Source organism: Nymphaea colorata, chromosome 13 (genome assembly GCF_008831285.2).
Source record: "Nymphaea colorata isolate Beijing-Zhang1983 chromosome 13, ASM883128v2, whole genome shotgun sequence".
Classification (NCBI taxonomy): Eukaryota; Viridiplantae; Streptophyta; class Magnoliopsida; order Nymphaeales; family Nymphaeaceae; genus Nymphaea; species Nymphaea colorata.
The window spans coordinates 12,015,657-12,037,622 of NC_045150.1; the positions used below are offsets into that span (position 1 = coordinate 12,015,657).

The window sequence follows — 21,966 nt, forward strand, 5'->3', positions numbered from 1 at the left end:
GAACTAGAATCATCAAAGGTGAGGGCGGAGACAAGATATTTGTGAGAGAAGAGCCTTCAACAGCAGAACGGCAGCTTCCCTGAATGATCGAGTCTGTCCTAGTCCTCATTATCCTTTCATGGTATCTTCTTGACAAATATAGAACAACACTTGAGCTGCAATGACAAGACATGCCACCACCAGCTTTTAAGACTCAAGTGCATGACTAAACTGCAGGACTTAGTATGAAAGCATATCGGATCTGGATATGGACCAGATCCATATGTCTTCTCAGAACGCACCAGGTCTAAATGAAACATGTCAGGAACAACAGGTTATTGGTTCTTGAGGAAAGGAAATACCTAAAAAAGGAAAGAAGGAACTAGGGAAATCATCATGGTTCAATACCATAGCAAGACCACTCAGAGAAAAAACCTTTATGGCTAATTCATGTCAACACTACATATGTACATGCATATACAAATGAATAGGTACATATGTGCCTGTGTGTTATGTGTGTAAATGTGCACAGGTGTGTTGTTATATGAAAGGCACTTCACAGTGAACAAGGAAAACTACCTTATCCAAACTCTTCTTTACTCCTTCAGCAGAAAATTCAGACAAAACCGTTCTAAATATTTTTGTCGTTAAGCCATTAGTTGCAGCTAGCTCAGAGACATAATCCACAAATGACTGCATCTTTTCACCACTTGAAGATGCATCATGCATATAATCACTTTCATAGACAGAGGTCAACTGATCCAAGAAGTCCAACACCCTTGGCTTATGGCTGTACCAGAATTCAAATCCACATAACAAACATAAAAAATCCATGAATAATAAATCCAGGAGAAACAGAACCATGTCAAAGGATAAAGAGACCAAGGGCCAAAAGCCAAGAGATAAATTGCACTGCATTGGAAGGGAATACACTGGGCTTGAACATCTAGGTTTCTAAAAATAAAGTTCACAAACTGGCCTGAATAAGGAGGTGGTTGATTCAAAGAGCTTTGCAAATAGTAGACAAGATGATCTTGAAGATACTGCACTATCATTTGCATTCATCAGAAAGCCAACACGGACACTTTTACGACCTCTCATCTGTAACAAAAGAAAATTAAAAAAAAATAAGAAAAAAGTCTAAAAGATAACAGAGATACACAATGAAACAACAATCTGCAAGAAAATAAAAAATAACCAGGTAATGCAATCCTTCATGAAGAAGCCTTATCCCTTTCGTTGATGTGATATCAACAGCTATAAGATGAGTTATTTGCTTTGTTTCATCAACAGCTGAAAAAGGTTAGATGTAGAGTAAAATGAGTATCATTCACTGAACAATGCAGCAAAAATTGATCAATCAAGGAACGATAAGCCATACTTTCAGGAGGATGCAAGTAACTGATATCAGCTAGCACTGAATCTCCACAGAGGGCTTCTTTGGTGAGAGAAATAAACTTCTTTTGACCTTTACCCTCCGTAACAATCTAGATGTAACAATCTAGATCATCAATATGCACCAGAAGAATTGGTTGCCTAAACTTCTGCAACAAAATTACAACAATAGTGTATGCTGATAATGCATATGAAGGTACAACTTACACGAGGGTTGTAGCGAACGTAACCATTCTCAGAAAGCAACTTCTCAAGAACGTCAGTGTGTGAATCAATATGACCATAATAAACTTGTTCTTGAATTCTAGGGAGCTCTTCATTCATCGCATTTATCGTTGACTCCTGAAAATTTGTCATTTACCATACCACCATCTTAGAAGCAATTCAAAGAGGCTTCGCATCTGTTTTTGTGATTAAAACCTTCACTACATTCTTCACAGTGAATGCAATTTATATAAGACAAAGACATAGCTCATCAACTACTGAATAACCTAAGATTGCAATTATTCATTATGATAAATATAGTAACCATGCAAGAAACAATTGATTTCACCCGTGTAAGACATGTTTCAGGAACACAACATGTGACAAAGGAAACACACAATCTACCACCTGCAAAAACCATGTCCAACATTTGATTGCTGTGGCATGGGATAACTATGCCACTCTGCCAAGAACTTACAGAAACATGGCGTCAAGCTTTATTCCAACCACAAAAAGAAAATTAAATGTTGAGTGAAATTTGGGGTGTGACATTATTTCTTAAAGTACCTTTAAATAAATCTAACTTCATCATGTAAAGTAAAAGAAAAAAAAAGTAATTAAAAAATGGACAATTGGGAAGTACCTCAGTGGGCTCATGAACAAGCCCATTCATCAGAAGGCAACATTGAAGCTTAGATACCCCTAGCTTGAATACGAACAAGGAGCTTTCATCAGCCTTTTCCTTGAATAGTATGTCCTTCTCAATCTTTAATAAGATTTCTTGAGGCGGGGATTTGACCTTAGACCTACAAAAAAGGAGTATCACATTTTTGTGAGGACATGAAAAATGCAATGTAGACATCAACAGTTCACTGTTTTGTTCAGCTTGGAAAAGGCTATACATCAGATCTCTAGCTCAAAATTATAACCATAGAAGAAAGGAAGCATAAAACGTTACATCAATGTCTCAACGAATGCTGCTTCAACGTGATGTAACTCCAAGCTATTAGCAGAACCTTCAGACAGCACATTTACCTGTGGGAAGAAAAAATGACAGGCTATCAAATTATTTTACCTTTGTGAATGCTCACATGCTTGAAACATCGTGAAGTAGAATATATAATGTGCATAAGTTATACATGCAGTCATGCACAACAACATGCATAACCATGTGACAAACATGTATATGCACGTACATCCAGACATACACATACTGACAGCGAAAACAAGCAGAAGCACTTAGACGGTTTTTGTTTTCTAAAGTCCACTTCTGACAAAAGATTATAATTTTCTATAGGACAAGAAACATACAAAATCACACTGTTACACAAGATATTAGATTATCATGCCTGAAGCTTATAAATACAAAATGATTCTAAAGTTATGGTCACTTTCCAAGTAGATGTAAGTGCATGCTCTGCAGTAAATACTACATACATACATACACATAGGATGGTTTAAATTCACCAGATTTTGGATGTCACTGGATGGCAAAAATTTAAAATCTATTGCTAAAAAAAGTCACCACATGAGCATTAGTGACAGTTTTATGGTACCGCAACAGTTTATGGCACTTTTGGCAATTGTCTATGGACTATGGTAGATTCACCAACAGATTTTTAATTTTTAACCAGCCACGAAGATATGGCATCCGGTGCACATCAGAATCCTCCTATGTATTATACATGTACATATATATATATATATATATATATATATATATATATATTCAAAGTTTCTCAAGTTCATAATCTTCACTCAGAGTTCATTCAGATTAGCATAAACATAATTGCCAACCACCTCCCAACTTTCAACACGCTCTTTATGCCTCTGATTCTTGCAACACCAGTCCCATTTTACATAAATTGAAAGCTCACCTCATCATCTAGATCTTAAGCCCTTGTAGTCACGTGCATCCAGAACTTCAAACTAAAGTTTATACCCATAATAGCCAAAAAAATGTGCATTTCTCTTTTATTTTTCTCCCTTCCCAGATGGAGGATGCAAAGAAAAGCAGCTTCCTGTGTAAAAGTCATTTGATTCAGCATCACCTCAAAGCCACTGTTATATATCATTCATTAGGTTTTTGCAATCAACCACCAAATAATCATTCTATTTTTGCATTTTGGACTAGTGAAGATCCCAGACTGCACCTAGTAAACTAGAAAGGAATTATTGTCTCTTAAATTTTCCATGACTATCTGGATGCAAAATGATAATTAGAAGCATAAAAAACTTAGGGTTCCTAAAAGTTCATTGGCTGGGGATGCCATAAGAACTTATGAATGGTTCTGTCCTGTACTATATCATGAAGCTGGCAACACGACTACGCTTTAATTTGAGCATATTGTAGACAAATTAACACACATCCCAACCTAGTCTAATCATCCAAAATTGGACTCAACATGCCTAAATGAGAGTTCATTTGATTGAGACACACAAACACATGAGGGAGGGAGGGACGGAAAGAGAGAGAGAGTGAGGACCATGAAAAATATGAGAACTCATGAGAATCACAATGAACTATGAAGAATTGGATCAGATTGATCAAATAGTTCACATGTTGCAACCTAAAGTGATTTTTCGAAGCACCTAAATTTTTTTGCTCTACAAGCAATGATCTGCAAGCCATCCAATCAATTCGATTGGCTAGTGCATGGTAACTTCTCATGAGTTCCGACCTTTCGTGTTTAACAACCTGATTCACTCTTACACCGATCTCAGTCTCCTAGTTTGGTAGATCCTAAGCTGTCTACTAACAGTTTCAGTTCAAGTCTCACAAAGACTAGGAACCAAAACAACAGGCCACTTATCTAACTCCCTTATAAGTCCTTACAAATTCTCCACAATCTCCAATATGTAACTAAATTTCACAACAGGGAGTGAGTCATATAAAGATTTGTCTGACCAAACCACTCATTGTGATCCTCATGGGCTCCAATAGTTCATCGTTCTCACATACCAACAATATTTTGAAATATATTGTTTTTCTTGCCAAAATAAGGGAAACATTTTTATCAAGAAAGCGTCACAATATTGTCAACGTAGTGTCAAAAAAGATCATAATCTTTTCCTTTGAAGAAAAAACTATGGTTCATATGCATGTTAGCATATATTTTCCATTTTTTGTACCTTTTAGAATTTTAAAAGTTAGTTTTATTTTTTGTCAATATTTTTCTAAGAAAATTAGCAGAAAATTCATGATTTCATAATTTTTCTATTATTTTTTATATGTCCTTCAATTTTTTTAATTTCATATTTTCCAAAGAAAACAAAATTTAAAATACTTGAAAAAGAAACCCTTCATAGGAATTTATATATATATATATATATATATATATATATATATATATATATATATATTTCACAAATCAAGATATCCGTTTTGTGCCATTTTACATGTTTATCAAAACCAGGTGGACAAGGATGCAGACATGATCTATGGGCCCATCATTTTATGAAGTTATGAGCTGGTTGTATATGAGGGATAATGACACAAACGTTTCATAGTAACAGTTACAATTCCAATTCCAAAAATCAATAGTTCTCCAAAGCAATTATTCCACTTCACTAATACTTTAAATGTACCAGACATATACAAGGTATTCTAGAGTTTACAATCTGGTATTTAATATTTTCAAAGGCTTTCACTCAGTCCGTGAAGTTTCTCCAAGAAGACAAAAATGAATGGAAGTTGAACTTCCCACTTGTGGTCGCCAAGAATGTATGCCATATGTATGTTTGGCACCAGAAAAGGATATGAGTATCCCTCCCTGTCAGCCCATCAAAAGAATGCCCCTTTTAGAAGGCCAATTAGGGCCTTCCCTTCCCAGAAGGTAGAGGTCCTTCGACCTTATTTATAAGCACTATTGGATCAGCCCCATGGGGATCCGATCCATTTTATACCCGGTGCCTAACACACAAACACACACACACACATATATATATATATAACTACTAAGTACAAGTAACCTAGTCATGTTGTTACCAACTTGGCAGCTGAAGATAATCTCACAAATGCATCTACAAAGTGCTTTACAAAAACCAAAAAAGGACAGATAAATATGATCATAATCAACAATAAATATGCTCGCATGACAAGAAACCAAATGTCAGCTCAAGCTACAAGGTAATCAATAATAATAAGCCCAAGCAAAAACATATTTTCCAAAATATTAGTTAGAGATCTACGACATGCCTGGAAGAAATGACCATAGGACTCTTCTCAACTTGACCCAATTGCTAGAAAGAAATAGAGAACTTGTCGCCATAAGTGTTTCTAATACAGAGAGGAGTTCAATAAAAAGGGAACATACTTCAGACAAGGACATCCTTAAGGAATAAAAGAGTACATACTTCAGACAAGAAAGAGAAGGCTAGGCTTGTCCCATAGTTCTCCTCAATGTATAAGAAGAAACGTATAATCTGAAATGTCCAAACACAATGCTTTAGAAAGAAACAGTGACAAAAAGCAAATACTAGCAAAAGCAACATAAGAAAGAAGAAGTGGGGGTTAATACTAATAATTACCATAAAAATTAGAGACAAAAATTAAATCCAAAAGTTTATCATTGCTTTCATAGCAAACAAAAGATTCCCAATCAGGCAAATGTTATCTATACATGACAGAGAAGAGAAAACAAGTACATACTTCCAGGATAAGAGCATAACAATGCTGATGAAATGTGAAGACAGTGATGGTCAGTTGGTTACTGACTTCTTGAATCAACTTAGAAAGAGAGACCTCATTGTTACCAATTAACTAAAAGATGGCCATGGCAAGGAGAAATGACAAGGGTCGTATGATGCCACCATATAAGATTCAATACCAGAATTTTTTTTAATTACACATTCTGGAGGAAGATCATCTAACAAAGGGTAGTGAGAGTAAAACCAAAATGCCATGCACACAAGTGCCTTAAAGAGAGCTGAAAGGTTGCAGAACAAGGTCGAAAAGAGCCAATAACACACAAACTTGCTCAAAAGTGTAAGGAAATCCATTACAATTTTGCAAGTTGTCTGCCACTCTCAATCAGGTGATGAATGTGCATTACGAAATTCCTTTATTCGATGGCTCCTATCAGAGTGATACATGATTTTCCTTTTCTGCCTTGATTTCTATTGTTCAACTTTCTCTCTTTTACTCCATGCTGTCATTCACTAAATTGCCATAGGTTAAATAATCAATATTTATAATTGGCTTTGACTTTGATTTCTTCACAAATTTTTGCTACACCACTACTTGGTGATTATTTTGGCCTATAGAATCTAAGGCCTTGTTTCAATAATTAGACGAGTCCCTATTTGACCACGGATATTCAGTGGCAGGCATGGAAGCATATGTGGTTTTATATGTACTGTAAGAAGTTACTTGCAATCTCAAGAGGAATTACAAATGTGTCTTAACTTTTCCTGTTCAGCTTAAGCACCCTAGCAGTGGCAAGTCATAGAATAAATCTCCAATATAGTTCTGGTATTGTCAGAGGGTATAAAATTCCGTTCAGCAACATAAACAAGAAGTATTAAATGTTGAAACTGCTTGTGAGTGCATGAATGATGTACACGTGTGCTACAGGATGTGCATACATGCACATCCAAGCACCGTGCATAACAGGCTTGTATCTACTAGCACCAGTTCCTGGAGGACAATATTATATGGAAAATTAAATAAAATAAACATGCACATATTCCGGTATATTGGTAAAGGTTGCCAGACGTGGCCATTCATGCTTGTTTGGAACATTTCTTCCATAGCGGATGTTAGGAAAAACTGTTGTTGATGAAGAAACATAATTTCATACAAAAATTACAACACATTCCAGGTTCATTCTATATGATGGTGGAATAAGTTCCTTACCAAACTTGAGATATCCTCTTCCTTGTTAAGACTAGATTTTGCTGAAGTATCCTTGGGGAGTTCCCCATCATTGGCTTCAATGTTCTTAACCAGGGATGATGAAAAAAGAATCACCCCAAATCTCATGGGGACATTATTTTCATGCAAAGACATAATCATCTCGACAGTCTGCAACATATTAAATTAATGTTTCTTTAAGATCATACAAATGACATGCTCAAAAAGAAAATAAAATCAATAGTTACCTGACTTCAATAGCAGTTTCAGTAACTGTAAAATAAAAATTGTAATTTACTTGCCTGAAGCCCACATGTAGTAGCAGGATCAATTACATAAACAGCATGGAATATATTCTTTCGTATATAACGAAGCTGCCCAGGGAAAACTGGCATCAATAGCTGTGACAGAAAAAGATATGCAATCCTCGTCAACCAAAACCCGCAAGAACCATTAAGCTCGTCCATGTAGCACTTTGCTGACATTTTTTTCCTAATGTCTAAAAACAGTTACAAAATGCAAGGGTACATCACCTCATTGATGTTGCTTCTCCAACGCCTATACATAGCATCCACCTCCAAGTTGTTTAAGTAATGCACATGGGCAGAACGAAAATCAATACGGAATGTTACAGATTCCGAAGGTGGTGGAGACAGCAATAACTTCTTTATTGTGCTTGAAGGAATCTGAAAAGCAGATTCGTGCATGAGATTGACAGTCAAAAGACAACTGTTAAAAGAAACCTCAAAAATTGTGAAATATATTAAAGAACATTTTCTGTGGGAAAGAAAAACGCAAGAAGAAGTGATAAAAACATGATATTCTCATTTTATCTTTTTTTCAAAAATATCATGATTTTCATGCTTTTTCATCTTCCTCTATTTCCCCCTTGTGTCAGCATTTTTTGAAAGGAATGCAGATACTTGTGAAAATGAAGTCAAAATATCTTGGTACTAGATGGGTCAAATCTCTTGATCGCAGAAAATAAAAGCATGTTTTTTAAATTTGGTAAAGTACAAGTGACATGCTAAAAACACAGTACAGATGATTGGAAGCTTTTGAACTATCATAATATGGCAATTTCTAGAGATGTTGTTCATGAATACTAGAGAACCTTGCGCTGCCACACATACTATAACTATATAAGCAACAACATTGAGACAAATATGCAGCACACCTATGACACTACAGTCAAGCATGAAACTAAGTTGGTGTTTACTATAACCGGTTTATCAACCGTATGAGTGCAATAGTTCCCATTATAAAAGCAAAATCCACCCAAAAAAATAAGCTTTTTTTTTTGTCTCCAAAAAAGAAAATAAAATTTTACACAAAATTAACGAAATCATTCTAGTTTTGACACAAAATTAGCTCTGAATTGCTGTTTTCATCTTCAAGAACCAAGAATGAAAAAGCACTACATAAAAGACTGTCAAGACTCAAACTATATGTACGAGTTGAGCCCTAAGAACTTTATAAGGACAAAAAAGAAAAATGTGGGGCTTTAACTTCTCCCATTGTGGTCTTTTCATATGCATGAAAAATTGGCAAAAAATTAAGTAGTGAGGGGCACTAAAAGAACGTCAGGCCTAACCATTTCTTTCTCATACTTAGTATGGTTAGCAATCTTTCAGAAACAAACCCTTCTTGGATGAGTAAAGCTAGGGATAAGCAGAATCGGCCAGGTTTCAAAAGATATGCAGTTCAATTCAAGTCTGAGGCTAAGGAACTTGCTAAGAAATTAAGGAGAGTAATGTTGGCAACTGTGCTAGAAGCTGGTGGAACCTAACCATATAGTTGTATTACAAGTTCCTTGAAGAACAAGGAAGAAGCACACAAACAAAAGCGTATCCAGGAAAACCAGCAGATGTGATGCTTAAGAACCGAGATGCTTTTCATTCAGAAACTTCAAAGTTTACTAGATTACCTTCAAACTGGCAAACTGATCAACCAATGACAACTCCTCATGGACCATGTCCAACAACCTAAGGAAAAAGGCAAATTTTTCAGAATGGCCACATGCACATAACAGAGTAATCAAATAAAAAAAAACAAGCTCATCCAATAATGATTTAACCAAGAAAATCCAGTACAATGCCAAACCATAGTTAATATAGGATTAACACGAATCTGCAAAAATCATGCTTATATCAGATACTTGGTGAGACATTTTAAGAAATATGTAATCATGGTTGCAGATTTACTAGCCTTAGTGTCATGACGCTTATTTTTACAATCAATAGTTGATATTTCATTCACAAAACACTTATTTAACTTTTGTTTTATTTTGTATGTTTTCATTCATGCACCTGTAAGGTTTATGTTTTATGCCTTGCTTCAAGTTTATGTGGAACACCTCACTTCACCTCAACACTGTTCACATTCTTGGATCCAACTCACTAATAAGCTTCAGCATGAATACCATCGTAACAGAATGAAGATAGTATTTTAGACACCTCCCTTCAATGAGATTTTGGGCCAGCTAAATTAGATATATTCCCCAATAAGCACATGCAACATCTAATTTTCCTCATAAACATTCACAATATTGCAATACACCTCTATCAAAGCATAATTATCAGAATAAACATCTCTCTCTCTCTCTCTCTCTCTCTCCACCCCCCCCCCCCCCCCCCCCCCCCCGCAAAAAAATCAAACTCCTCTCAAAAGAAAGAAAGATGTGTCACAATAGCAACATGGGCTGAACTGTACAAGTTTTGTTTTACAAGTTAAAAAGAACCACTTCTTTAATCTAGAAATAAGGCATTTGATAAATTGTAAAGTAACGAACTAAATTTTGAGTGTTTCAAACAAATCCAAAGGTGCAACTCCTAATCAAATATCATTAGCAACGAAATCTTTTTATTCCCTTCAAGACCAAATGTCATTAGCAGATACATACACTATAGACACTGTCACAGAGTTAACCAAGATAAATATCAAATATATATGCAACAGACGCAGTGACATGGTAATTTGAAGCTTCATAAGAACTTCAAGATAGCTTCAGAAGCAGGAAACTAATGTTTCCGAAAATCTGTGAAAACTTCAATCCAGAAAGAGGGAAGCTTGCTTTTCCCTATATCATAATGGATTCCCTTGGCATTACAGCGATCTCTTTTCATAAGAAAACAATTGCAAACCTTATTGAAATTATTATCATAAAATTGACATGTATGCAGCATACAATATTTGTTTAGAAGAAATTAAAAAACATTTTATACAAGCATGACATATTTTAAATTTACATGCTTATGTCATTTCTATTTCAGACAAGAATCGTGGCTTCAGAACTTGAACAAGGAAAGCAAGATCTGGACTAACAGATGGAGACTATTACAAGTAGAGATCAATATCATCAATGTTTAGAACAGCTCCATTCAATGCCATTAAAGATTTGCCTGGCTGCACCATCCGCTGGTTTGCAACAATTTCATCTTTTACAGAATCATCAAGCTGATAAGACACACCTCAGCATGTGAGTCAACTGATCATGTAATCATCGTCAGAAAAACAAGTAATCAGAAGGAGATGTATTGTTATGCATTACCTTCATACGTGACAAGGAAGAAACAATGCTAGGAAAATTCTGATTGATTTCCTGCATTGACTGTAAGGGATCAAAGGCATGAACAATCCGTTGAACTGTTTGATGACCTAAATCTGAAAAAAGATGGTCAAAGAATTTACAGTTTATACCATGTTCAACAATAGTAAACAGATATAATACCTGAAAAAAGTGAAAATATTAAAGGAAAGCTGGTCCTTGGGCATACATGTCATGCATTTGAATATGCAACTTATGCAGCAAGACAATTTCCACATTCTGTCTATTTAACCTCAATGTAGCATACTATAACCCTCTCCAGCAGTTCAGCACAGAGGTACTTGGAAAGGGTCTTGTGGATGGTGCATGGCAAGGGAGACATGCACCTGAAAAGAAACTTGTCTATTTAACCACAATGTAACATGCTATAAGCCCCTCCAGCAGGTCAGTACAGAGGTACTAGGGAAGGAGCTTGTGGCTGGTCAATGGCAAGGGAGACAAGGAGGCAGAAAAAGCTAGACAATGCAATCAGATGGGCTAACCGAACAAAGAAACTCAGCCAAGGCAGGAGTCTTGGCCCGGCCACTGCAGCATATGGAGCATTACCTTAGCTAACTTTTGGAGAACAAGGAAACTAAATGCAGATGGATAGACAAAGGTTTTTATAGTCAAAATGAAAGAAAAAGGTATGGTAATTGACAGACAAATTTCAGGAAGAAAAAAGTACTAAAATATGGTTTTCACCTTTTAATTCCCAAATATCCAGTGAGTCAGATACTGATGATGATAACAAGTAATCCCTGAAAGCCATGACCTCATTGGACAGCTCAGGTCTTCGTTCCTAACAAGCAAAACACTGTAAGTGATGAACATATTATTCATCACTAATAAGAAGTTCCCGTCAAATACTAACCAGAATTTTAGAGAAAATAAACCCCCTAACTTCTTGGTTGAGATCTTCTGTACGAGGATCTTCTAGAGTGACACCTGCAGCATATAAAGTTAAGAAATATGGTAAACATAAAAAACCTCCATATATCCACTGCAATAAGAAGTTCTCTAGCAAGTTCCTTTCTTATGATAACAATGATATCTAACATCTTGTTAAGAGAACACCAATAGGTTTTTTTCCAAATTTCATGCTAATGAACATTATTGTTTTTTTTTTTCTTTTTCAGGAGGAACAAAATAATATCAGGAAGCTGATAAGACTCTAGAAAATTGCTAGACTTGTTAAATTTGTCAGCGATGTAAAATTCCACCTTCACCCCTAATGCAACTAAACTTTGTTTCCCAAAATCCATTTACGCAAGGATACATGGAGTTCAGGTCCCTCACAGAGAGATCCTTAAGGTTTCTTCAGCAAGTCACCTTACACATGCATAGAAGAACTTCTTCCCTTCCAAAGAATACTATGTATTTTATATGGCATGTTCATAAATCTATGTACACAAAAGCACAAAGCACATAAATCTGCGAACCTAGAGACTAGACATCATTGACTTACATATGTTACATAGATCAAAAGAAGTACTAAAAAAAATGGCAAACCTTTCTTCATAGTGCTATCATCCATAGCCTTGTACTCCATGTTCTTTAATGCAAGCTCCACTCCATAACCACCAAGGTTTACAAAACCACCTGCACCAACTGCACCACAGTGCCCGGCCTCCAGTTCACATCCAGATGGCAATACTGGCCTAACAACATATCTAGCTTTTCCCTGCTAGCAAGAAAATCAATTTAATCGGATAATGGACAAGTATTTTAAGGATTAAAGAAAACATAAAATTTTTCTTTCATGTTTTTCTTTGTCTATTCAAAAATTCTGGGGAAAAATAAAATAGTAAGATTTCATATTTTGGTACAGGATACGTGCAGCACTTGAGCAAAGAGAAGGGAGAGAGGCAGAGAGAACAAGCTCACCAAATAAAACATGAAAACTGAAAGAAAGTCAATATTGAGATAAAGAAATGGGAAACAGAAGCTTGTAATTGAAACTATCTTAAGATTATGCTAGACAGGTAAAAATTTAAAAATTTGTCGCCAAAGAACAGTCACTAAATTAGCATTAAACACAGTTTATGACTTTATGATGTGGCGACGGTTTATGGTGACCTTAGCAATGATTTATGGTCTTTTCAGCAACATATCCGGAAACTATCTAGCACACACCAGCATATATATATATATATATATATATATATATATATACGGAAACTATCTAGCACACACCAGCATATATATATATATATATATATATATATATATATATATATATATATATATATAGAGAGAGAGAGAGAGAGAGAGAGGGAGAGTGGTAAATCCCAGACAACTTAGGTCAGGGACAAAGCCAGGCACCCTAAAATACCTAAAGTTTATATATTCTTCTGTGCCATCTAAGGAAATGCATGTTAAGCCAGTCAATTTTCAAGTTTAGCGGTTTCTTGGGCCATCAAAAAATTAATGACAAAAAATCAAGACTTCTTATAAATCAACTTAAATTCATATATTTTCATAATAAAATTTGTAATAAACATATTTTCTAAGAGAGTGTGCCAATAGCATGCCAATGAGGTGTCCAGTTTTGTGTCTTACATTTGGAGCCCTATGTAAGAGTCAGCATTGTTAATAGGCCTTTCTAGTTGAGGAACTTGTGACAGATAGTCTCATAGAGAGAGAATCATAACTGATTTAATTGGTAATAATGAATTATTATTACTAAACACATTTCATTTATTAAGTATAAACTATAAACTTTAAATTTCAATTTTCTTTTGTTTTATTACTAAAATGAAATAAATGAATTTGTATTTGTTTTTTTAAGCATTTTCCTAATCTCTTTTTTTTCTTTCCTTTCATGCTGTCATTTATTGTTGACTTCACAAGTAGCTTTCTTAACAAAATCTCTCTCTCCCCTTCATGCCATCAGTACTTTTGGTATCCGCTCCACCATATTCTATTCCTGATTCATGGACATAAGAAATCACATTGTCTCTTTGATAAATTAGCGATTTAGCAAACGATCAATTTTTCTAAAAGATGTGTTGCAAATCATCATGAAGCTACATCACGATCAATTGGCAATTTAACTGATTGCAGCTATAAACCTATGTCACATGGGTGAGGGTGCTGGTCCCCGTGTGGGATGCGGCAAGTTCTAAAAAAAATTTGGTGCTGGGGCGGCGATAGCAAATATATGTATATATAAGTAATTTTATTTGTCTATAATTTTTAACTTTTTTTTATCAAGGTTACCTTAATCTCATACAAAATTCAAAATTTTATTAAATAAAATAGGAAAGGAGAGAGAGAGAGAGAGAAGAGGAAAAAAGGAAGAGGGAAAGATAGGAGAAGGAAAAAAATTGAAAAAAAAAAAAGAGAGAAAAAGGAAAATGAGTGTGGTCAGCAGCACCCAATTCGGTTTGACCAAGTCGGATGCCGTGTCGGGCCGCACCCGAGTCGACATAGGTGCGCCACCATATTTGGCACACCCGTGTGACTTAGCTATAAAGGTGATAAGCAGCCTGAACTCAGACCACCTTGTGAAATAAATTTTGGTGAATTAAGATACACCTGAAAATGCAAGCTGCCTGAGAATGGAATGTAGGGGACATATACAGAACTGTGTCTTAGCATATGCCAACAAATAACGAAAACCAGTCCATGCCAATCTAATAAGGAACCAACAGCCTAATTGTGAAGAAAAACATGCAAATGTCTGACAGCTGCTTAACCCAGTCTGAGGTTACGCCCGAAAAGTCACAAATTTTATTGGAAAGGAAGAACCAATTCCTTGAACCCTCTTCCAGTCATAAATGCATTATGCTGCGCACTCAAGTTATACCATAAGGATAGAAGTATTCTTTTCTTTGCATAATGTTTACAAATATACAGCAGAATATAAAAAGCACAGTGTAATTCAGGAAGCTTGTCAACCAAAGCCATTATTATGATCACAAAAATAGAGATGGAGAAGAAGAAATACATAAAAAAGGAAATTACATGCACTTTCTGCATGCCAATGTGTAGTTTTGAGCAAAAAAATATATATCCTTGTAAAGGATCTCTAACCTTCTTAGCAGCTTCTACAAGAGCCACGTGAAATTCTTTGAAACATTGTGTACCAAGAGCTCCATATAAGATCACAATGCGGCTTCCAACACTTGACTCAGGATATACATGATCAAAATCAAAAAGTTCTGGTTGTTCAAGTGTGGTATCATATCTGCATGTGAATAAGTTTGACACTTTGGATGTAAAAGCAGGAACATAAGAACCAGCTGACAAAGTTAATGACGGTAAGCAACATCTTACAAGTCATCAGCGGAATCAAGCCACAGCAGCAATTCTTGGACATCAAAGAAGATAGTGCTACCAGTATCAGTCCAACAACATTTCCCTCTGATGCTTGCAGGGTTCTTGCTAACCAAGAAATTATCCGTTCTCCTGCCATTTGGCCTTTCACCTGGATCTAAAATTTCAGAACTAGCATTTGTTGAATCAGTTTCATCAGCTAGAGGAAATGAAGAGATAGATTCCTCAGCTAGTTGCCTATAGAGCACCAATCTTGGAGATGCTGACCGGAGAACCAGAGTAAACTCAAATACAGATGACAATGGTTCTTTTAGAAGAGAACGGCCATAGCTGACAATTTTTTGGAGGCAGCCTCTGGCAGTTGAAGCATCAGAATCATACTTTGCTTCGTGCCAGACATCAATAAACTCCCAAAAGTTGTCTTTCCATTCTTTTGACAACAATTCCCTGTTCAAAGAGTAGCGTTGTTAGAACAAAAGATTTGAAAAAAATGAAACAGTAGTCTGTCAATCAAAAGTCATAGCTTTAATACACCAAGAAAATGGATCCTCATGGCAGGATTATTCAGGAGAGAAGGGAAAAAAGTTGTATATGATTTCGGTAAACATCTTAGCAAAACCATGATTGACAAATGACCCTCTATTCCATCCTGTATAAATTTGGTGCTCTATTACATGGTAGCATCATTGAACAGCATGGACAGATCTTTTGAAGAATATTGTGTGTTACAGTATCAATCTCACCCCTTCAACTGAAAGGAGTTGTTAACAGACCACCAACCCCATGTCAGAAAGTCTGCTAATCAAAATTAAGTAGGTGACACGTTTTAGATTTCAGACAACATCACAAACATTTGTCAAAATTCTCCCACTAGAAAACTGGAGAAATGCAAAATCTCATAACCACTCCAACATTCATGCGTAGATTCATAGGATGCCCTCTTTGACTTCTCTAGCACTCTAATGAGACAACGACATGTTGAGAAACTTCCAGTATAATAAGGACAAAGACCAACAATCCATGGCCAAACATCATAGCAAACACAGCAGAAGCATATAAAACCTCGAGTAGTTCTTATTACTCAGATGCATTCCAAAAATAAACACCTAAAAAGTCCTCTAAAGTCTAAACATATAGATGTTGAATAGCATATCAACATTTTCCCCAGAACCTCATTTTCTATATAGAAATGCTATTATTGCAACAGGAGTGAAGAGCTAACCTGATTTACCATCTAAAAGATACAACAAAATCATGTATGCTTGCTATTACGCTTAGTTGTCAAAATCCCAACTAGTTGGCCAACTAGTCTGACTAGTACATTGAGTCAGTTACCAATTCATTTGTGTTCCATACCTGCAACTAGTTGGCCAGAGTAGCCAGTTGGTCAGTCTAGTCGTTAGTCAGCCAACTGATCTCTAACCTACAAATGTATATGCACATGATTTGTATGGATATAAATATGTTTGTGCATTTATTTCCATATAGATATACATACAATGTATGTATTTAATTATTTATAATCAATTCGACTTGGACCAAGCTGGACTGACTTAGTCCCAACTAGTTCTGAGTAGTCTATTTTGACGAGTTAGCTAGTACGCAAGATAAAATTGGAAATTTTTGGCAACTCTAAATATAGATCGATTCAATTTTTTTAACAACATCGAGACAAAAAGAAGTCTTGGAATAAACAATCAGTGCAGGAACATCACAAATGAAAAGAGATGATCAAATAAGTTGCGCAGGCAATAAAGAAAACCTGTGCATCAACATAAGCTGTGTGACTAGTAACATTCACACGCATTCTTCCTCAACCAAAGACCATCACCAAAAGAAGACTCAAGCGCGATGAATTCTCGGACTTAAATCGGAATAATACTCGAAGTGCAAAACGAAAAAATAATAATAATAATAATGGTAGTTAGAAACAAAAGCACCCATGCAACGCCAGAAATTTATCCGTTTTATACTTTTTCACTGTGGACATGGTTGACCTAAAATGTTTGTCAGAAAACTGTCTTACGACACCCAAAACTCTGCTAGTGATGGACGTAATTAAACCAAGGTATCCATCGGAACACTATCTCACGGCTGCGCATAATTATGCATATTGAACTTCTGAAGACAGGATTGCAATATTAAATTCAAAAGTAAACAATCTTCCAACAAGACCGACTAAGTGAACCGAACAGAAGTCAAGATTAGCGTCAAAGAAGTGTACCCGGCTTCCAAGAGGAGCGGAGTCCCGGACCACTTCGCCCGAAGAGACGCCTGGACGTTCTTGGGCCGGCGAACCTCACCGAAAACCAGGTTTCCTGAGAAGCTCAGCAGGACACAGAGAACGATCATAACCCTCGAAATCCTAAATCCATGAGATCTCCGGAGCTCCATTCTCGAACGCTTCCACGACAAAGAGACGGGGCAGGGATCCAGACACGATCTTTACGGAGAAACCATTTCCGATAGAACAGGGAAGAGATTTAATCGGGATCAAAGAGATTGCAGGTAACGAATTCTTATTTCTTTCTTTCTTCCCTCCTTCCGCTTCTCTGTTCTGTCGTTCCCCGTTTTCCGCTCCTCTCTCCCACACGGAGCCTCCGCTCCAAGACTCACGCTCCCGACTCAGTGTACCTGAACTTGCAAGGGTTTAGGGCAATGGTACAAAGTAATCGGGTTTCGTCCGAATATCCAACCCGAATCTTCGAAATTTTAGTTTTCTTTTCTAGCCCCTGCATTCTTTCTCATGCTTCCAGTAAACGTCCTACTATTTTTGGGGCTTTGCTAAAAAAGACCCATCTCCTTATGACCTTGATGTGAACCGACTACTTTTTTGTTTGTAAAATGAATCCTCTCGAGAATCAAATCTCTTCTGTGGGCTTCATCTCTTTGAATTTTAGATCATTGAAAATCTTAAAATTGGGTTTCTCTCCATCCATCTTTAAGTATGATGTTTTTTGTTATAAATTAAATCCTCACATTGTGTTTGTTTACACTATAAGTCGTGCATTAAATAGATTTTATATCGGCCTAGATTGATGGCTATCAAACACGAAAGGTATTAAAACTTGAAACTAACAAAATTTTTATTTATTTTTATATATTTTTACATAAATGTCTTACTATTATTTTACTTATTTATATATATTATGCCCCTTTAAAAATGAAAATTTCCACAACAAGGCCCTATAACAAAAAATTATGGCTAGGCCCTATAACAAAAAAATTATGGCTGGCTTGATGACATGGACCTTGGACCTTAAGATCTCTATGACTTGAGATCGAACCACTTTATTTTGGTGTTCGGACATCAAACATATAACTTTTAATGATACAAAACCCGTGCTACTGTGGTTGAAATCCATTGTCCCTTTACACTAAACTTGGTATTCGGCCCAATTAATTTTTTTTATATAATTTTAAATTAATAATCATGTATATTTTATTATTAAATATATATATAATTCAATTTTTTATTTTATATTTAAAAAATATTCTTGTTATTTTAATCCAGCTGAGCCACGTCCGGGCTTAGATTTCAGGCGTCAAGCCAGCCCGGGCCAGACTCTTATCAGGTCAAGTCGATGCCCAGGCTTACATTGCACTGTATGTAACGCTCGTTGTTTGGCAGAACGGGTCGGGTTAGGGTCCAGACCCGGACCCGAGCCCCTCATGCATGAGGGAGCCCGACTCCGCCTCCCCTCCCTCGTCTTTCCTTCTTCTCCGTCTTTCCCCTCTTCGTCTGCTAAGACTGTCGCTTGGTGAAGCTCGAGGGCGGTGGGTGGAGCAGCGGCGAAGGTGACAGAAGGGGCAGCGGCAGCGGCGGCGATAGAGGTGGCGGCGGCGGCGGCGACGCTTTGGTAAACACTCTCCCTCTCTTTTGTGCGATTTACCCCTCTCTGCCTCTCTTTTGCTCCTGCCCTCTCTACCGCATGTCCTCTCTTCCTCCCCCCTCGCCACCCTCTTTGCCCTTTCTGCTAGCTCTCTCCCACACGATCCCTCTCTTCACTCGCTCTCACTCCCCCACCTGCCCTCTCTCTTCTCTCACCCCCCACCGTCGTTTTCCCCTTTTGGTTCGAACCCCTCCTCTCTCTGTCTCCCCTTTTCTGTCAACGCCTCTCCCAGCCCACACGGTCCCTTCGTGAGCACTCTCTCCCTATTTTCTATTTGATTTTCCCTTTTTCCTCAACTGAGCACTCATTTTCACTAATTTTATCGCTGTTGATTGATTTTCAGCTTGGGGGAAGTGTTCTTTTTCCTCGTAGCAGTGACTAGGGGTGTTGGTGGTGGAGGCTGGGCACGATTTTTGCTGGTTGGGGAGCGATTGGACGCTTGTGGTGGCTGTCGAAGGCGTTGTAGCAGTGTGGACTTTTGTTTTAGGGTGAGCTAAACCTAATTAAGCTCAAATTATTGAATATTACCTATTAGAATAGGTATAATTATTGTTTGAGCATGCTAGAGCTTAGAATTGATTATTTGAAACACATGTTAGTGATTTTGTTTTTGGGAGAAAGTTTAGGATTATGTTGGAAAGCGTTGATTAATGCCTATAATGATCATTTAAGCATGATGTTGATTTTCGAGGTAATAGGGAAGCATGGTAGAGATTGTGTGGTTGTGGGAAAGATTTATGACTGTTTTAGTGAGCTTGTAGCACACGTTTTTGTGAACGGGTGCGTCATGGAGTTAAGTAAGGAAAGGGTACGTAAGTTAGAGGTGCCTTCAGGGTTGACGCCTTGATTTGCGAGAAAGGCATTAGTGGTGGATGGATTGATGACTTTGGGTTTTGATGTTGGTGGCAACGTCGAGATGTAAGGAGGAGGTCTTATGGAGAGCTTGTTGGTCGACACTACTCGTCGACACCCTCTTGAGGTGATGACACGTGCCTCAATGATTCTGTCTGTATTTGTTTGAATTGTTTATGTATCTAGTAGGAATCTTACCTTTGGTTTATGGTTGCAGGTACACCGGGCACATCCCGTCTACCTTGAGTTCGAAGCTCGAGGAATTTTGAAGAGTTTTGTGAGCGCGCCACAGGTATGGCGACATTTCAGGCAAATCCATGCTTGGGCAAATGGGTGATTGTGTGCTCCTAGGATCATGGGATCCTAGGATTGTGATGTGACTTGATTGATTGTCTTGTGAATGAGTATATGTATGTTTGTTCATGCGTTGATATACGATATGAATTGTTTTGAAAGGTTATTAGTAGTTGTTTTGAAAAGGCTACGCATTTGCATGTGCATGCTAGAATTGATATATGTTTAGGACAGATGAGGCAGGGTATTGAGTCGAGTGTCTCCTCGACCCCAATTATGCATTAGAAAGCATCATAGAATGATAACTGCATAGAACAGCTACGAGTCAATTGCAGATCGAGACTACTCTCTGTGGTTTGGCTAAGTTTTTCAAAGATATGATTGATGTGATAATTAATACGAATGTTGTGTTTTGTTGCATATTCATTGCTGTGGGCAATAATGCAAATGAATGGATTGAAGGATAATTGTACCCATATTGTATGATGGCTAGCTATGACTATTAGTGTTATGAGTAGACCTCGTGTGGAGGCATTTAGACGTGTGGGTGCACCAACCTCATGAGCTAGCCAATCAATCTGTGAATACATTCTTCTAATGATAATAATGAATGATTAAGAGATGAGAGGCCAGTGGGATGTGGTTGTGTGTTTGGGAGACGTCCCGTTCTTGCCACTGGTCTCGCCTGTCGGAGCGCAGGCGGTGCAAGGCCCCAGGGTACTGTTGTGTGTTGTGCTTGGAGCGTTGGGCTCCCGCCTTCCCAACCTGGGTGTCCTAGGGAAGGCTGAGTATCTCTCATTAGACTTCACACATCCATGGATGAGTGCTCTATCACTGCAGCGGATGAAATGGATCCATACTGTTATGGGCCACCACGGGGGTTGTCTCTCGGCTGTAGGTCGCCCATGGTGTGCACGTGCCTGTGTTGCACCCACAGGAACTGTCAATTCATTAAAGTCAATAAAAATGTAATGTATATGATTGTACGTTATTGATGTGCATGTGATTGATGTGAAAGCATGTGATTGAAACTGTGTACTGTGGCCATTGAGTGGCTTGTACGTGTCGTGCTCTGACACGACATGATGATGAATGATTTTGATAATTGTTTTCTGATTTGATCCCTATCTAAGAGGGTTTGGTATTTTCCTGGCTTGTTGCCATACTGCGAAGGCTAAGCCTTCAGTTGTTTCTTTTTCAGGTTTTGACAGATCCGGGGCAGCAGGTTGAGCAGATGGCTTCACTCACGTCCTACTGGAGAGGTTTTGGGATGTGTCTTTTGTAGTGCCGGCGCGTCTTATTTTGGTTTTATTGATGTTTTGTTTTTGTTAGGCATCAATTATAGAGTGTGAGACATTTTTTGTTATACATAGATGTGATTTTGTATGAATTGAAATGATTATATAAATGAAAGTTCGCCCCATTGCTTGGCTCATTGTCTTTTTGAATTGTTGTGTAGTCACACCTAGTTGTTTTATGTTTAGAAAAAAAAAATGTTTGAGTGTTAAAAGGTCGGGGTGTGACACTGTAGCATGAATTGATATCCTCAAATCTAATCGATGAGAGACAAAAATTGCTTTTATAGCTCACGCTGCATGGATTATGGGAAAGGGAATGAAATGATATAA

At 37.2% G+C, this 21,966-nt stretch overlaps 1 protein-coding gene across 1 annotated transcript in view; it reads right to left on the minus strand.

The window, feature by feature from the left end:
• Nucleotides 1–17,930, minus strand: part of LOC116266952 (UDP-glucose:glycoprotein glucosyltransferase) — a 59,353-nt gene extending 41,423 nt beyond the window's left edge. Inside the window, exons 1-20 of the mRNA XM_031648482.2 lie at nucleotides 17,524–17,930; nucleotides 15,300–15,746; nucleotides 15,057–15,210; nucleotides 12,531–12,702; nucleotides 11,893–11,966; nucleotides 11,724–11,820; nucleotides 10,983–11,095; nucleotides 10,773–10,888; nucleotides 9,360–9,417; nucleotides 7,966–8,118; nucleotides 7,735–7,833; nucleotides 7,436–7,603; nucleotides 5,935–6,003; nucleotides 2,537–2,613; nucleotides 2,222–2,384; nucleotides 1,582–1,716; nucleotides 1,361–1,466; nucleotides 1,178–1,272; nucleotides 959–1,080; nucleotides 559–769 (exon numbers count right to left, since the gene is read on the minus strand). Coding sequence (XP_031504342.1) covers nucleotides 559–769; nucleotides 959–1,080; nucleotides 1,178–1,272; nucleotides 1,361–1,466; nucleotides 1,582–1,716; nucleotides 2,222–2,384; nucleotides 2,537–2,613; nucleotides 5,935–6,003; nucleotides 7,436–7,603; nucleotides 7,735–7,833; nucleotides 7,966–8,118; nucleotides 9,360–9,417; nucleotides 10,773–10,888; nucleotides 10,983–11,095; nucleotides 11,724–11,820; nucleotides 11,893–11,966; nucleotides 12,531–12,702; nucleotides 15,057–15,210; nucleotides 15,300–15,746; nucleotides 17,524–17,693 — 2,799 coding nt within the window. The 5' untranslated portion in view covers nucleotides 17,694–17,930. The remainder of the gene's footprint in view (nucleotides 1–558; nucleotides 770–958; nucleotides 1,081–1,177; nucleotides 1,273–1,360; nucleotides 1,467–1,581; nucleotides 1,717–2,221; nucleotides 2,385–2,536; nucleotides 2,614–5,934; nucleotides 6,004–7,435; nucleotides 7,604–7,734; nucleotides 7,834–7,965; nucleotides 8,119–9,359; nucleotides 9,418–10,772; nucleotides 10,889–10,982; nucleotides 11,096–11,723; nucleotides 11,821–11,892; nucleotides 11,967–12,530; nucleotides 12,703–15,056; nucleotides 15,211–15,299; nucleotides 15,747–17,523) is intronic.
• Between the last annotated feature and the right edge of the window lie 4,036 nt (nucleotides 17,931–21,966).